General features: G+C 32.8%; 3 protein-coding genes and 2 long non-coding RNA genes across 6 annotated transcripts; 2 read left to right on the top strand and 3 right to left on the bottom strand.

The window, feature by feature from the left end:
• The first annotated feature begins 2,201 nt into the window (after positions 1–2,201).
• On the top strand, positions 2,202–3,215 carry LOC104756082 (uncharacterized). The gene is made up of 3 exons (XR_015585634.1): positions 2,202–2,638; positions 2,713–2,857; positions 3,005–3,215. It is a non-coding gene; the product is annotated as an uncharacterized LOC104756082 (long non-coding RNA).
• Positions 3,216–5,189: 1,974 nt separating this feature from the next.
• Positions 5,190–6,057, bottom strand: LOC147923395 (uncharacterized). Its single transcript, XR_015585858.1, has 2 exons — positions 5,850–6,057; positions 5,190–5,704 (listed from the first exon to the last, which is right to left on the bottom strand). It is a non-coding gene; the product is annotated as an uncharacterized LOC147923395 (long non-coding RNA).
• A 2,754-nt stretch (positions 6,058–8,811) lies between these two features.
• Positions 8,812–9,544, bottom strand: LOC109130218 (uncharacterized). Its single transcript, XM_019239560.2, has 2 exons — positions 9,344–9,544; positions 8,812–9,114 (listed from the first exon to the last, which is right to left on the bottom strand). The coding sequence occupies exons 1-2, from the start codon at positions 9,372–9,374 to the stop codon at positions 8,912–8,914; spliced, it is 234 nt and encodes a 77-aa protein (XP_019095105.1). The 5' UTR covers positions 9,375–9,544; the 3' UTR covers positions 8,812–8,911.
• A 160-nt stretch (positions 9,545–9,704) lies between these two features.
• Positions 9,705–11,926, top strand: LOC104756081 (protein IQ-DOMAIN 7). Of its 2 annotated transcripts, none has more exons than XM_087493567.1 (5): positions 9,705–10,032; positions 10,122–10,379; positions 10,653–10,847; positions 10,936–11,049; positions 11,129–11,926. In XM_087493567.1, exons 1-5 carry the CDS (start codon positions 9,970–9,972, stop codon positions 11,624–11,626), a joined length of 1,128 nt encoding a protein of 375 aa, XP_087349693.1. In that variant the 5' UTR covers positions 9,705–9,969; the 3' UTR covers positions 11,627–11,926. The 2 variants fall into 2 exon arrangements, with proteins under 2 accessions (XP_087349693.1, XP_087349692.1); XM_087493566.1 differs by having other exon boundaries at positions 9,797–10,032; positions 10,119–10,379.
• On the bottom strand, positions 11,913–15,478 carry LOC104756080 (developmentally-regulated G protein 1). The gene is made up of 12 exons (XM_010478600.3): positions 15,311–15,478; positions 14,807–14,908; positions 14,522–14,589; positions 14,130–14,206; positions 13,837–14,017; positions 13,622–13,678; positions 13,453–13,527; positions 13,174–13,293; positions 12,833–13,003; positions 12,589–12,702; positions 12,330–12,500; positions 11,913–12,212 (listed from the first exon to the last, which is right to left on the bottom strand). Exons 2-12 carry the CDS (start codon positions 14,874–14,876, stop codon positions 12,117–12,119), a joined length of 1,200 nt encoding a protein of 399 aa, XP_010476902.1. The 5' UTR covers positions 14,877–14,908; positions 15,311–15,478; the 3' UTR covers positions 11,913–12,116.
• Between the last annotated feature and the right edge of the window lie 803 nt (positions 15,479–16,281).

Below are 16,281 nucleotides of genomic sequence, written 5' to 3'. Positions count from 1 at the left end.
ACAATTATAACAAAATTATATGTCGGTTTGGGTTCAGAAATGAGATGGTTAGGGTTTAGATTTTACAAGTAGAACAAAATTATATGTCGGTTTGGGTTCACAAATGAGATCTTAGAGTTTAGATTTCACAATTCAAACGAACTTATATGTCGGTTTGGGTTCACAAATGAGATGGTTAGGGTTTAGATTTTACAAGTAGAACAAAATTATATGTCGGTTTGGGTTCACAAATGAGATGTTAGGGTTTAGATTTCACAATTCAAACAAAATTATATGTCGGTTTGGGTTCACAAATGAGATGGTTAGAGTTTAGATTTTACAAGTAGAACGAAATTATATATCGGTTTGGGTTCACAAATGAGATGGTTAGGGTTTAGATTTTATATATGCCGGTTTGGGTTTATTAAAGAGCGGTTTAAGATTTTTAATTTTATAATAATATATACAGATTTTATTTTCTTATTTTATAAGGGGGTGAGTGGAGAGGGGTGAACCCAAGTATTGTTCCCCTATAAATTATGCATTAACTTTATTTCTCCACTAAGTTGAATTAATCAATTGTATTAAAACAAAACAATAAATTAGAATTGTAACTCTCATTTTTCTAAATGTAATTTTTCATCATTTCTCTTCCTATAAATACTCATTATCTTATTCTCTTAGTCTATCACTCTTTCATTCTCTCATCTTCTTCCACTACACTCAAATCTCTTTTTTGTTTTGTTTTGTTTTGTTTTGTATTTTTTTTGATATTGTTGTTGTATGGGTTATAAAAAATCAAATCAAATATCATTGTAAAAGCTTAGTTTTAGAGTTTGTATGATATGTATATCTTATATATTTATTTTAATCTTTAAAAATGTTTATCACCATTTTCTATTTTATATTAACACTTATAAGTCATTATTTTCATACTTCCTTACAATATTCACCACACAATAAGATCATAAAGTTGAAATGATCCATATGTAATTATTTATTATGTCTCTGGTTATCTCACATATTCATGTATCATTTTTAATAATTTATAAAGATCAATATAATATTTAAAGATCAATATAATTATCCATTTATCCATTTATAAAGACTATTTTGTTTTGTGATCCAATTGATAAATCTGCAGAGATCAATATAATATATATATATGTATATATTTTTTTTATGATTTGAGGTTTTTGAAAACAAAAAGAACATAATTAAACAATTAGTTTTTGTGTCTTTAATCAAAATAAAAAATGATCCAAAAAACAAATCATATTCAACTGGAACTTAAATTTAAAAATAAAATATAATTTTAAAAATATCATTTCACTAAATTCTCTAAAGATGAAACCATTAGTATGAAATCTAGCACTATAAAATTAAATTGATGAATAAAAACCAAAAAAAATATACGTTATCCTTGGGATTTTTAAAATTATTGAGATTGAAGAATTCATATAACTTTATAAGAAAACTAATTTAGTTTGTCACTTAAAAAATAATATTTTTATTTTGAATTATTATGTGTAAGTGTTGAGTTTATATCAACAAACAACCAAATCATGTGAATTTTGATTCAGCCACTTGGTATTACTTTTATTTTAGGTTATAAAAAAATTAAAATATTTATTTATAATTAAAGACATGTAACTCCATATAACTCAAATGTAACTCCTATCCAATAATTGTACATTAATTCATTCCTCCTACTAACTTATTATCTTTCAAGAGAAATTATTTTGGTTAAATTTTAATATTTTTTAATTATTCTTGTTGGCTAAACTTATATTCATATTTTGGTTGGCTAAATTAATATATTTCTTACGTAAAATTATTGTTTATAATATATTTCTCATTTCAAAGTTTAAAGCAATATATCATATATATAAAAGTAAGGTTTTGGTCTTTCCTTATTGGTTGATTTTTATTTAATGTTTTTTTTTTTTTTTTTTGCTTTCTAATTGCTTTAAACAATATTTAAGACCCAATAAACCCAAAACATTTAACTCACACATTAAAATAAAATTATAACTGAAAATATAATAAATTATGCATTAATCACTTTAAAGGCACACTACAAAAAAATTGAGTTTTAATAGCATTATAATATAACGTTTTATGTGTTAATGCTATGCTTGACTTACCCATAATTTTTTAATAGCGTTTCTACATTGGAAAATGCTATAATATATTAATGTTTTCGGAAGGTTGTACTTCCCTTTCGCATTTATTGTTTTTTTAGTATAAATATTTTTATCTTTGACGTTTTAAAAACTTAGTAAATCACTGATTTTTTTTAATAAGTGTTGTCCATCAAACATAACATTTAACCTAAAACACACTTCAATAAATTTAGTCTTTTCCACTTCCTCTCACTTCTCCTCTTTGTTCTTCGTCTCCTTTCTCCTTTTCTTCACCATTTTTTCTCTGCCACATATATAGATTCCACCAACACCACCAATGTTTAATCTTCGTCGACTCTCGCTTTCACCAACTATTCAGCCACTGAATCTCAACATCAATTGTCATGTGTTTCACTCAAGCCTACCCTCCTCTCCCATTACAAGCCTCTCTCAACGCCTTCCACAGATGGAGCTCTTAGATCTGAGTTCCTTCACTAGATCTGACCCTCTCTCACATTCACATTCCCAGATCTGTATGAAATCTCAAATTTAATGCCTTGATCTATGATTCTTTGTTAATATTTTCAATGATTGTATTTGGATTCAGATTCATCTTGAACCTTTAAAGAAATCTGATAGAAGAGCAGAGGAAGCTTCGGCCCAGATGAAGTATCTCTTGTTCTTAAGAACACTAATAGCCAGATCTGTTAGGGCTGCTAAGTATTATGTTTGGAGGTTTAAATTTAAATAAGGTGAGATTTTTACACAAAAAGTGTGTGTTTTTAAAACTTTACTGGTTTTGTTTGTTATTTAGCTCAAATTATTGTTTAATTTTTAAACCTTGATTTGTCACTTACCAAGAACATGATAACACAACCGTTTATATGCTGACACCGTAGATGAAGTAAGACTGTAAGAGGGCATGTGTTGCGTGAAGATGGAGAATTTGAAGTAAGAAGACATGTGTTTTGTGAAGTCCAAGAATTTGAAGTGATTACAAATCAAGGTGAAGATGGAATCATGTAAACTTTGTAAAGAATTGTTGCTTGCGTTTATTTGGACTTATGTTTTTGTATCTTTGTGACAATTAATGAAATATTTTTATGTTAATTATTCCGTCTCTAAATCCAGAATCCTATTATATATTGAATCAAATTAGTATAAAACAATGAATAACAACAATTACATTTATATATTTGATATTATATAATATTTAATTACAAATAAATAAACGCTATTATAGACAACAATACAATGGCAGAACAAACGAACGCTGTCTAAAGTGTTTGACCTACGATGACGGGCGCAGATATAGCGTTTCTCAAAATGCTATAGTATTATTAGATAGCGTTATTCAGATGCTAAGAAAAGTCATTTTTTTTGTAGTGATATAAGAGGTCAAAAATAACTTCTATCCAATAATTCCACACATTCCTCCCACAAATAATATATATATATATATATGTTCAATATTATATTTAAATATCAAAGAATTTTTTAGTTAGCTAAACTTATAGTCACATATATACAATATATATACATAAGAATCTATATTACTTATTAACACCATAATTCGACCCATTATTTGCTTAACTCAAAATTGGTTTCAAAGCCAACTAAAGAAAAACATAAATGATCTTATTGATATTAGACCAAAACATGGACATACAAACATAATCACTTACACGAAAAATAATTACTTTTAAAAAATAACTTATTATTGCAACATCAACGTATGAAGGGTTTACATAAGCAGTTAATCAGAAATCTAAAATACAATAAATGTATTGGGAACAATATCAGTCAATGATAAGATTGGATCTTCAAAAGCAAGAAACAACATCCTCATAATTCATAAAAAATAAACGCAACAATTGTACACATCTAAACGAAATGATATAAACATATAGTGTATTAATACAAGTGACTGCGAAGCCCATATATGCCTAATTAAAACGAAATAATACAAAAGAGAAAAAGAAATAGACCAAAAAAACAAGAAAGTGCCAACTACACCACAACCCACGCGTTGCGTGGGGAAGCACCTAGTGATTGTATAATATATCAGAATTTCCCAAATGTTAAAAATGCAAAGGATCTAATATTTGTTTGGACAGTCAAATTTGAAAAAGAATATCATTGCTTTTATCATTAAAATTTTGCAAGGAAAAAGAGCTAATGGACCAATTTTCTCCTAAAAGTAAATATGATAATGGTGACAATTGTTGACTTTGTTTAGATGTTTTTTGTGATGGGAATGTTCAAATATCCAAAGAGAAAAAAAAAAAAAAAAAGGGAATTTTATCAATTCTACCACATTTGGTTAAAATCTTTCTAATTCTACCACAAACAGAAATACTTTTTTCGATCTACCATATGGGGTACATAAAATGACTAAAATGCCCCTGTATGTAATTGACTGGAAATAACACGTGAATTATTTGGAGACAGCTGTGTTGTTTGTTTATTTGAGTGGTTGTACATGACAAAATAATAATAATAAAAAAAGGGAACACGCAGCAATCGTACATATGGCTGACTTTGCTTTTAATAAAGTATAACATGACAAAAGTATGTAACTATGTATCTATATATTTTATGTATTTAGATTTTTTAATTGGTTAACCAAATAACTAATAATATATATAATAGACAAAATATATGTTATGGACAACATTTATCCTGTAAACAATAATTATATTTGACATAATTTTGTCTTCCACCACTAAATTAATGTATCGTAGAGTAATAAACAATAGATATTACTTATAACTTGTCCACTAAAAATATTAATGTAGACAAATATTTTTTGTAGACAAGATTATCACTACAAGAAAAACTGCATATAGACATAAATTTTTTTGTGGCTTTGTCCATATATTTGTGGCTATTACGCTAATATCCACAAAAAGCCACAAATGTTTTTTGTGTCTTTGAGCTCGTAGCTATCTGATACTTGTGTCTATCCGCGGACAAATTGCTACGAACTAGCCACAAAATATTTTGAGGCAATTAGACACAAATATGCCACAAACATATTTGTATCTATTATAGCCACAAATTGCAACAGAAAAATGTTATAGCTATAGCTTTGTAGCTATTTAAAATTTAGTGGCTTTTCATGGATTATATTTGACACTAATAATCACAAATAGAGTTGTGGCTATCTTATAAATTTGATTTAAAAAAAAAACTAAATTAAAACATAAAATACAAAAACAAAATTCCATCTCGGAATGGAACGGTTCTTAGCACAGCCACCGCCAACAACCCGCCACAGGACCAAAAGCCATCACATGAACCACTGGCACTATAACTCCGCCGGATAATGGCTCTGATAGCTCTTTTACTCTCCCACCATCTTCTTCACTCCTTCTCCCACCATCTTCTTCGCTCCTTCTCCCTCTACATGGTCTTGTATCTTCATGTCTTGTTTCTCAATTTCAGATCTCAAAGAGTTGACAGATTCCAAGACCCACAATCTCCAACACTTTCCATAACAAATTCGTCTCCAAATCTCCAGATCTCATCACCGCATCATCACCAATTCACAGATTTTCATATGTGACGACATCTCACATGAATATCCAAAGCCAGATCTGTTAATTAAGAATAAAATTGTTATTAGTTATACTAAGAACTAAAATAAAAAAAAATCAATAGACAAGAGATATGTACAAAGAAGTTAGATCTAGTTACCGATAACTCAGATATGTAAACAACCATAAGAAAAAAAATACTAACCTTTGTCTCAATTTCATCAGCTTTCTCCGATTTCCAATTCTCCGTAACTTTGACAGAATCTAAATCCTTCTGGCCTCCAAAACCAGTAAAAACTAGAAGACAACAACATGACCAAACTTGATCAGACAATAAAGGAGAAGAAGTATGATTCACTTAGTTTGGGGGAAAGAAAGATAAAAGAAGGGTAGGTCGCTGTAAAATGAAAAAGATAAACGTATAAGTAGAGAAAGGTAAATAAATGATCTAGGGTTTTAAAAATTGATAATATAGCCACAAACATTTACGTGGCCATTCGTGGCTATGTTTTAAAAAAAAAACTAGAAAGTTCGACTTAGCCAAAAATGAATTCAGTACCATATATGGCGTTGTAAGAAAGCCTAACATTCTTGAATGATTTAATGTAAAGTAATATATGTAACTGATTTTTTATATTGGTTATATTTTGGTCTTAATTATGGTTTATGATTTATAGTATAAGGTTTACAATTTATGTTTTAGGAAAAAAATTTGGACTTTTAATATATATAATAATTATATACTTTGTTTAGATTGTGGTTTATACATAAAAATAATATATATCATATTGAAATATCACTATTACACTGATATTAGGTTTGTTGTTTATTATTTTGAGTTTTGGATTTGAATTTGAGGTTTAATGTTTGGATTTTAAATTTAATTTAAGGTTTACAGAATATGAGAAGAAAAAAACATAAAAAGTCACAAATTAACCAAGAAATAGTTACAAATATCTTTGAAACACAATGTGTTGATAATTAACCACAAAAAAATTATGGCAAAGATTGTTGCATATTAGCCACATACTTGTTTCTAACTAATTTGAGGCTAATTAATTACAACTAGCCATAAAATAATTTTTGTGGCTAAATTGCCACAAATTGCCACAATTTAGCTACAAATTGGCCACAATATTTTTTTGTGTCTGCTTTGTGTCTAATATATGATAGCTATAGAAGGTTTGTGGCTGATTTGTGGCTTTGAAGAGTTTTTCTTGTAGTGTATGGATAGTAGACAAAAAATATTACAGTGGACAACAAATATTGTAGACAAAATAAAATAATATGGTCAACAAATGTCGTAGACAAAATAAAAATAATGTGAAACAATTAATATGATGGACAAAAAATATGGCCCATTTTCAGAAAACTTAATCTCCTTTTACAACAATCCCATGGCATGGTGTGGTGGCTATGCAACAATGAGCGGATGATCAGAGTTGAGGCACTCATCACCAGAGAGGAAGGGGACAGCGTAGACATGCTGCAAAGAGACTTCAAGGGAGCTTCCGCCGAGATTTGAATTGATCAGATCTGAAGACTTGAGGTAGATCTAGGGGTAAAAGCTTCAACATATGAGATGTGGACAGAACTTGGAAATGTTTGAAAGTTTGTCGGCCTAAAAAGAGGTTGAAAGGTTTGAAAGTTTTGAAAAGATTGAGACAGCTACAAAAGAGTTAAAACAGAAAATATATTGCAAAAAAGTTTAACATGGAGATCTCAAATCTTCAACGGCGCCGGAGAACATAATTAGATAGGGTTTCTCGACATGGAGCATGAGAGAGAATGGTACAAGACACACATATATAATATATATATATATATATATTTTCTTTAATTTTGTAAAAGTAAATGAGATAACTAAAGAGGGATAGTTTAGTCAATTCATATGATGTATGTGGTATTCTAGAAAAGGAGTTATGTAATGTGGTAGAACCCATAAGAATTGTTTTGTAATGTGGTAGATTTGTTAGAAATCTAAAAAAAAAACACATGCACAAAGCACAAAATACACCACATTGACGTGACAAGAGCATTGAGACAAAACTAAGAGACACAAAACAAAAAATGATGTGCTTGGTTTTTGGTATTTTAGCCAATCTTAAAGTCAGTGTGTCACTCTCTTCTCTTTTCCTTTCCAATACCAAAGATTAAAACGATTGGACGTATTGTTGTCTTAATATATTATACGGTGTGCTTACTTTTGTGTGTGTTTCTTCTTTCTTTCGCAGTGGATCTTTTCAAGTTTGAATTATTACCACGCCAGTTGAACTGAAATCATAAAACACACACGGTTATCTTAATAGGGTTTCTCTCGTATATATATATATTTTTTTCATTTGGTTTCAAAGGATCTTAATATCTTAACTTCATTAACTCCAATATAATGATGTCAAGATGATGATGACAACATATGAAGAACTATAAAATCCATACTATGGTTTAAACAAGCACTGATTCTGTTAGAATAAAAAAGAGTAATGATGTCAAGATGATGACAACATACGGAGAATCAATCAATCTAATTGGTTCAAACTTCAAAGAAACACGGATACCGTTTTACAAAACAGTCCTAGCTAGTTTTGAAAATATGCAGAATGGTCTTGGGTTTACATTTCGGCCCACGAATTTATTACTGACGAGCTCTCAAGCTGCCTGAGTAACTTAATTAGTACCTTGAGATCATGACTGGACTTAATTTTTTGGTTCTTCTTAACATTTATTGGGGAAAATAGTCAAGTCATTCAAGAATCAGGACAACAAAATGAAATACTAACTCCCTGGACCCTTGGAGAAACTGATCTTTCATGGAAAAAAAAAGTTGTTAAAATTAAGGATGGACTGATTACAGTATCCATTATAAAAGTCGAACCATCATTATCCAAATGGAGAATAGAGAATGTAATTACAAAAGCTTCATAAGACATTAACATTCACCTGTTTGGCTCTCTATTAACCTTTTCATACAATTTTCACTATGAATCTCAAACCTTAGCTTGTTTATTCCTCAATTAGCTGCGCAGTGGAATTCTGATTCATCCTGGTATGTAACCAACCATTACAGAACCTGATCAGACTTGAAGATGGTTAAACTCAAACTTGGGGTAGATCTCATCTGGTGCAAAGTCATAATTCTCAAAGATGATATATGGGGTTTAGTCAAGAATCAAAAAGCTCGTGTCTTTTATTATTAAGCAAAGGGGTGGTTACATTTTCTTACACAGATGTATAGGAAACAAAGAAAGAGGGAGATAACTAATCTCATCACTTGTCTGAACTTTTCGTAGGAGTAACTGCATCAACAATGGCTTCAACCTCTTCCTTCATCCGGCCGAGAACACCAGGTCCTTTAACATCATCCACTCTTGTCTTCTCATCAATGTCTTCACTTGTTCCATGAGTCTCCTTCCCATGAAACATCGATTCTTTCTCTTCTTTCCTGCTTCCAATCACATTTGTCTTCTCCTCTGGGAAAAAAAAACCAATTCCCAGAAACAGAAACGATCATCAATGAGATTAATAAAACTCCCAAATTAACCATCTTTTATAGAAACCTTAACAACCCAAAAGCTCATTGATTCAATTACATATAGAAAAAACCCTAAATATGGGAAAATAAGTCAAATTCATAAAACGACGAAACATAAATTTGTGAAATTGATTTGACATATATATTCATAAAAGAGTCAGTGTTACCAGAAAGAGAGCTCTGTTTTGGATCCGCCATGGATGATCTCTTCCTGATTCTGTCTTTGATCCTGGTTCTGTTATCGGGTTCTCTCTGAAATGTAGATGAAGATGAATGTGTTGGGGTAAGAGACGAAACAATGTGTTCTAATATGAACCGTCCGATCAGTATTGTAGATGAACGTCTAGATCGAACCGACACGTCACAGTCGGTTATTATGAAAACCCGAACCGCCCAGACACAAATGGGTTTTTGTATACAGAAACTAACGGGGTTAAATTTGAGAAGAAATAAAAGTAAAGGGACTTTAAGAGGAAATGTTAGGAACAAATTATTAAAGTTTTGCCGTTATTTTAAGAAATTTCTTTCGTACCCCAAATTTTTCAAAATTCAAACGTTTTCTCTCTCTTTTTATTTTATTTTAATTTGAACAGAACGTTCTCTCTCTTCTTCTCCTTTTTAACACTGCAAACTTTTTGTCAACATCAATCCCAATCACACACCCAATTCCAAGAAAACAATCTTTCCTTTTTTCCCACATTGCATCCCTAAAGCTTCGAATTTGTGAATCAATAGTTTCTTAAGTTCTGATTTTTGTGTAGAATTCACAAACCAAGGTCTAAATTTTAAGAAGATGGGTGGATCAGGAAATTGGATTAGATCACTAATATCTAATAGAAAACACGTAGATGATCAGGTACTCTACCAAAAAGCCTCCATCTTTGTTGTTTCTTCTTACTATATATTCCAAAATTTTTTTATAATCTGTGTTGATTTGTGAAGCAGGATAAGTTAAGTGAGAAGAGCAGCAAGAAGAAATGGAAGCTCTGGAGGCTTTCATCGGAGAGCTTCACATCTTCTTCTTTCAAGAGCCGAGCAAGCTATGGTGCTTCTTCGTTAGGCTCCGAGCCACCTTCTTTCTCAGCCGACGAGGCTTTTACTACTGCCATGGCAGCTCTCATTCGAGCTCCTCCTAAGGATTTCTTGCTTGTTAAGCGAGAATGGGCTTCAACAAGAATTCAAGCTGCTTTTCGTGCTTTCCTGGTTTGTTACCTTCTTGACTACTCTGTAGTTTAGCCATTGTCTTATTGTGATTTAACATTTTGAATCAAAAGGTGTGCACTTTAACTTGTACAATTCAAACTTGATTCGAATACAATTCAATTGTTTTACAAGTAGCAGCAGTATCTTTTTGCTTCTACAAAGTTTTAAACTTCAATGATCTTTGCATAAGAAACTTAATCTTGGTATGCTTGTCCATTGTGTTGTCTGTGATACTAGCATCTAAACCTTCTCTGCGTTTGTTTTCTTTTTCAGGCAAGACAGGCGTTTAGAGCTCTGAAGGCTGTAGTGAGAATTCAGGCAATATTTCGTGGCAGACAAGTTAGGAAACAAGCAGCTGTTACACTAAGGTGTATGCAAGCTCTTGTTCGTGTCCAGTCTCGTGTAAGAGCTCATCGTAGAGCGCCTTCAGATTCAGTTGAGCTAAAAGATCCTGTAAAGCAGACCGAGGTAATATAAATCAAAAACTTGCAGGACTTTTGAGTATGCTTATTGACCATTATTTTTGAGTATGTGAATCTTGTTGATGTTTTTATAGAAGGGTTGGTGTAGTAGCCCCAAAAGTGTAAAGGAAGTGAAAACGAAGTTACAGATGAGGCAAGAAGGAGCTATCAAGAGGGAGAGAGCTATGGTTTATGCTCTCACACATCAGGTTGGCCAATGTATTTTCAGAACATAAATTCAGAGTGTTTCACTGATTGTAATAATGTCTGATGAGTTTGTTTCGGCAGTCGAGGGCGTGTCCAAGTCCAAGCGGAAGAGTGCTTACACATCATGGTTCGCGCAAGAGCAGTCCTGGTTGGAACTGGCATGAAGATGTAGGGACATTTTCAAGGAAAAGTAGTGAGAGCAGTGTAGTATCTGAATATGAGGCTGTAAAAGTCAGGAAGAACAATCTAACTTCAACTAGAGTTCTTGCTAGACCTCCACTTCTTCTTCCTCCGGTTTCGTCAGGCATGAGCTATGATTCTTTATACGATGAGACATCAACGTCGTCAACATCTCAATCACCAGTTGCATTCTCTAGCAGTGTTCTTGATGGTGGTGGATACTATCGAAAGCCAAGCTACATGAGCCTGACACAATGTACTCAAGCCAAGCAGAGACAATCAGGATTATCTTGCAATGGAAATGCAAGACGCAGTGCTGGTTCAAACCAGTGTACTGATCTATACCCACCAGGGATACTAACAGGAAGACATGTCTGGGCCAAGAGCCAGCGAAGCTAAAAGAGCGAGCAATGGTGATATTTATCAAGTGATTTTCAACAGCCTGTTGGTTTATATTTGTCTTGCTTCGGCTTCGGGAACGGTTCCTGAGAAACTTATACACGAACTATAGATACAGAAACATCTTCTGTGTACTGTTTACATATATAAGAATATTGATTGGAGTTATTTGAGCTTGTAATTGGCTACTTAAGCCACTTCTCAATAACTTCGAATCTGAGTCGATTTTGTTCTTCCTTGTCTGTAAAATCTTCACTATGGATGCCTTTCATTGTTTACTTGAATATTTTAAGAATCAAAGGTGGACTTCCAAACAAAAATCAAAAACAAAATTACAAAATATATGAGAAAAGTATAACGGGAACTTGTTTGAAAATTTATATTGTGAGAGAAGGTAAAAAGATTCAGATACAACATAGTAAATCATAATCAGATGAAATCATCCACGACTATGATGGTGGAGATGGGTGTATGGAGAACACTAATCAGCTTATTGCTTGAGAGGAGCTTTCTTCTCTCGGTCTGCAATTCTAGCAGGGGCGTTTGAGTGTGACTTGAACCGCCCTCTTCCTCCTTCGTCTCTCTCCTAAAGATTCCAAGATATGCAGTATACGTCAAGCTAGTCTCATCATGGAACAGAGATCAAAATTCCTAGATTTGCGCTACTAGTCTACTTGAATGGATTGATTTTCCGTTTATGTACCTTTTTCTTGACGATCTGAACAACATCTTCGTCTTCAAGATGTTGAGAAAGACCACAATTCTGAGGATTGTGCCTCGTGCTCGTGCCCCAAACGAGTGCATACTTCATATCCTTCACGAGAGTCCTGTGGACGTGGTTACAGAAGTCTTCCACTGTGCAGCCACCTCGATCCTGATGAATTACAAGTAATCAAAGATGAATAACATCGATATGAAGGAGTTTTTAGGGTTATCTTCTAATAAGAGAACAATACACTTACAGATGAGAGGACAAAAGGCTCATCAAAATCTGGTTGCTGGCCTTGCGGCTTCGAGTAAACTCTCACAAGGCCCATTTCATCCCACATCCTTGCAAGTAGTCTGTCTAAGTTTAGCTGTTTCAAGGAGCAGGAAAATTTCATACTCAGAATAATAGTGGACACTAGACCCGCAACAAATTGGAGTTATAGTATTTTCCATTCTTGCAGATCTAAGACTACTCTTTCAAAATGTTACAAAACTTGCCTTTAGATTGCAGCTAATAACAATGGAATGTGGCTGCCGCGATAGTCTATCCACATCATCAATTCCAACCACATCTATTTTGTTGTAGACATATACACACTTAATATATTTGCGGTTGCCTTCAATGACATCGATAAAGTCATCAACTGTGGCGTTCTCACGAAATAGCACCTGCAATACTCCTCACCACAGCAGAGATTACGATAAGAAACCTTTAAAAATACTCACAAATATCTGCCAATTCTAATAATTCTACTCATAAAACTCAGAGAAGACACGAGAAGCCAGGAAAACCTCGTCTGAGGCTGAACTTATAGACGTATAAAGTTGGAACCTCGTACCTCAGCATTGTGAATCTTGTATTCGTGCAGGATTTGATAACAGAGCTTCTCATCAATGTGAGTCAAGGGTGCTGTAGTGTTGAACGATATTCCACCAGTCTTTTTCTTTTTGAAGTATATCTGGTAAACAGAGAAAAGACAAAATTACATAATCACATTCCACGGGAAAAATAACCAAGTTTCTAGATGGAGCACACCATGTAAAAGAGAAGGAGTTCAGGCTTCAGACTATTAAATGCTACATCTATAACTTGGTACAGCTAATAAGACAAGCTTTACCTGTGGAGGAGTTTTGTTTAGCCGCAAGCCCACAGCCTCAAGTTCCTTAGTCAGAATTTGCCTGTGGCCTTCACTCTAACAATTTTTGAAAAGCATAAAAAAGATTAATAAAAGAGTGCAGCATGACCACCAAATATCAATTCACATGGACAGGTAAACCATAAGTCACCTTTGAGGCATCAAGAACCATCAATACAAGGTCGGAAGACTTTGCAACAGCAATAACCTGAGATATAAGCAATCATAATCACAGTTCGTATCATGTTGATTATATTTTTCTGATTGGTAAGAAACTTCGGAATTAGTCGTAAATATCTAACTTGAGCACCCTAAAAAGAATATTCAGATTAACCAAATAAGAAAAGAAATAAATTAGATTTCAACCTGCCTTCCTCGCCCCTTTCCTTCCGAAGCACCTTCGATAATCCCAGGAAGATCGAGAAGCTGAATCTTTGTGTCATTGTAGTGAATTACGCCAGGGATGCATGTAAGTGTTGTAAATTCATATGAGGCTGCTTCAGAATGAGTTCCAGTTAACATAGTCAAAAGCGTGGACTTTCCGACACTGCAAAGTACAACCACTTCCATCACTTTTCCCAAACCCAAGCCAGCGATTTCTAAAATGGGAAATATATGTAAATGGATGTCTGAGAGTATAAGTATCTAAGACATTCAACCTCGGAAATCCTATTAGTGCAACACGTCCATGACCATACTTGGTAACTTCAAAACCTTCCCCACCTCCACTAGCACCCTGTTAATGGAATTCGGAAGACAATTACAAACTAAAAGCCGTAATGAAAAAGATTTAAGACTCTACTTCAGGTACAAGAAGCAGATGTGTACATTTGGTCACATAGCAGAAAATTCCTCAGTAGATTACGAATAAAGCAGTTACACACCGTCTATTTCAGTTGTATACATAAAGCAATAGCAAGGAAACGTATAGCGATGACCCGAGTAATAAAGGAAATATATAAGCTTCAAGAATCCCTCAGCTATATAGACATAACTCAGTAAGCGCATAGACTAATTGTTTAGTAAGTAATTGATTAAGAACTAGCATTACTTTCGGAGGCTCTAAGAGTTGTGTCCTGAGCTTTGCAATCTTTGCCTTGAGCTGACCAAGATGATACTCTGTCCATCAAGCAGAACATTATCAGTTAGTTACTTTGTTTTTTTCAGCAAATGTCAGATCAGAAAAGGAGGACATAAGCAGCAAATGAAACTTGTCAAAGCTGCTATCTGAAGTATTTATAATGTGTGTACTTTAGAGGATCGCAAATCTGTTTACTGTAATATCCATCTGCTAAGGATGCCTATAACTACGTGTTCTATAAGTAAAAAGGAGAACCTGTAGCTTTATTCTTCTGCGTCCGAGCCATCTCGGCCTCGATTTCCTTAATCCTTTCGATGATCCCCATTGTGCTTTACTTGTTTCTGCTACTATCTATCACTAAAAAAGAAGAAAAAGACAAAAGATTTGAGTTTATAGACTCAGCAGAATCACACACGTAACGACAATCACAGAGTTCACAGATTAAAAGTCAAGAGCTAAAATTAAACCCGAAGAATAAATCAAAAGTATATAAATTAGCATAGCTATCAAACCAAATCAAGCCAGTGAAAATATCCAAAAAACGAATTCTTCGATAAATGGCAAAAGCTGAGCTCTTCACGTCAATTGTGTAATCGAACAAAACGTATGTCGAGACATTCTCGATTCCCAACATGAATTTCTATAAAACGAGCTCGATTGGCACAATAACATGTAAAGATATGCGATTTCACAATATGTAAGTAGCTAAATCAAAGCATATGCATGAACAAAGTTGGGAAGATTTGATGTGCGACTCACAGTAGAAGAAGTGATGAAGGCGATCTCCGGAGAAGAGAGAAGGGGAGATAAGAGAGAGAGAGAGCACGCACGCCTGTAAAGAAGAGCAATAGGGCGCACAAAAAAATTACATGGGCCGATTTTATTGTATTTTACAGCCCAAAAGGCCTATTTTCTAATTCGATGCTTATTATCTTGTTTTCGTGAAACGCGACTAAATTTATCTTGTTTGCAATGGAGTGATTTTCGATCCTTTAGATTTCAGAATTTTTTTGTAGCATGAACAAAAAGAACCACTACTAATTGAATTTTTTGTTACATGAAGTACACATAGGCGTCTGTATAAATCTAGCTTTAATCAAAATTCAATGTATACTATTTTCTTCATGTAACAAAATTCAATGTATACTATTTTTTTTTAATACGTGTTCTGTTTTGTTGTTGTTTGATTTTCTCTTAATAGATTTTTGCTTTTGTTGTACTTAGGGATTTATGTATTTTCAGGTTATGGATGTTTCTTTATCATAATATGAAAGTCATCTAATAGCAAGAAATATGTCGTCGGTAGTGTCATTTAATGATAAATTCTTCATAGAGATATTAAAAGTTCAGTCGAATGTTTTTACTTATATGTCAGGAGGAAATGTGTGTATCCCAAATATTGGTTTGGGAGTTGGGTTATCACAAAATTATGTTGGTTAACTATATATATATATATATATATATATTAGTATATTTCTATATGCAAGAGCTGAGAAAAATAACAAGCATAAGTGAATTTTCTTTATCTAATGGAAAATAATTTTGTAGTTATGTTAATGAATTCTTAGTTTTATCACTTACCCATCACTATATGTAAATTATAGCACACACAAAAAGACTAAATTAGTTGAAAACTGAACTTTGAAATACTATTTTATATATTAATTTTTTATATAACGATTGAATTAAAATAAAGAAAAAATTAGCTCATTTTTATACACAAAAACATT

The sequence above is a fragment of the Camelina sativa genome, chromosome 17 (assembly GCF_030686135.1).
Source record: "Camelina sativa cultivar CO46 ecotype springtype chromosome 17, ASM3068613v1".
Taxonomy (NCBI): Eukaryota; Viridiplantae; Streptophyta; class Magnoliopsida; order Brassicales; family Brassicaceae; genus Camelina; species Camelina sativa.
Note: the sequence above shows the minus strand (reverse complement) of the source record. Positions and strands in the feature narration are given on the sequence as shown.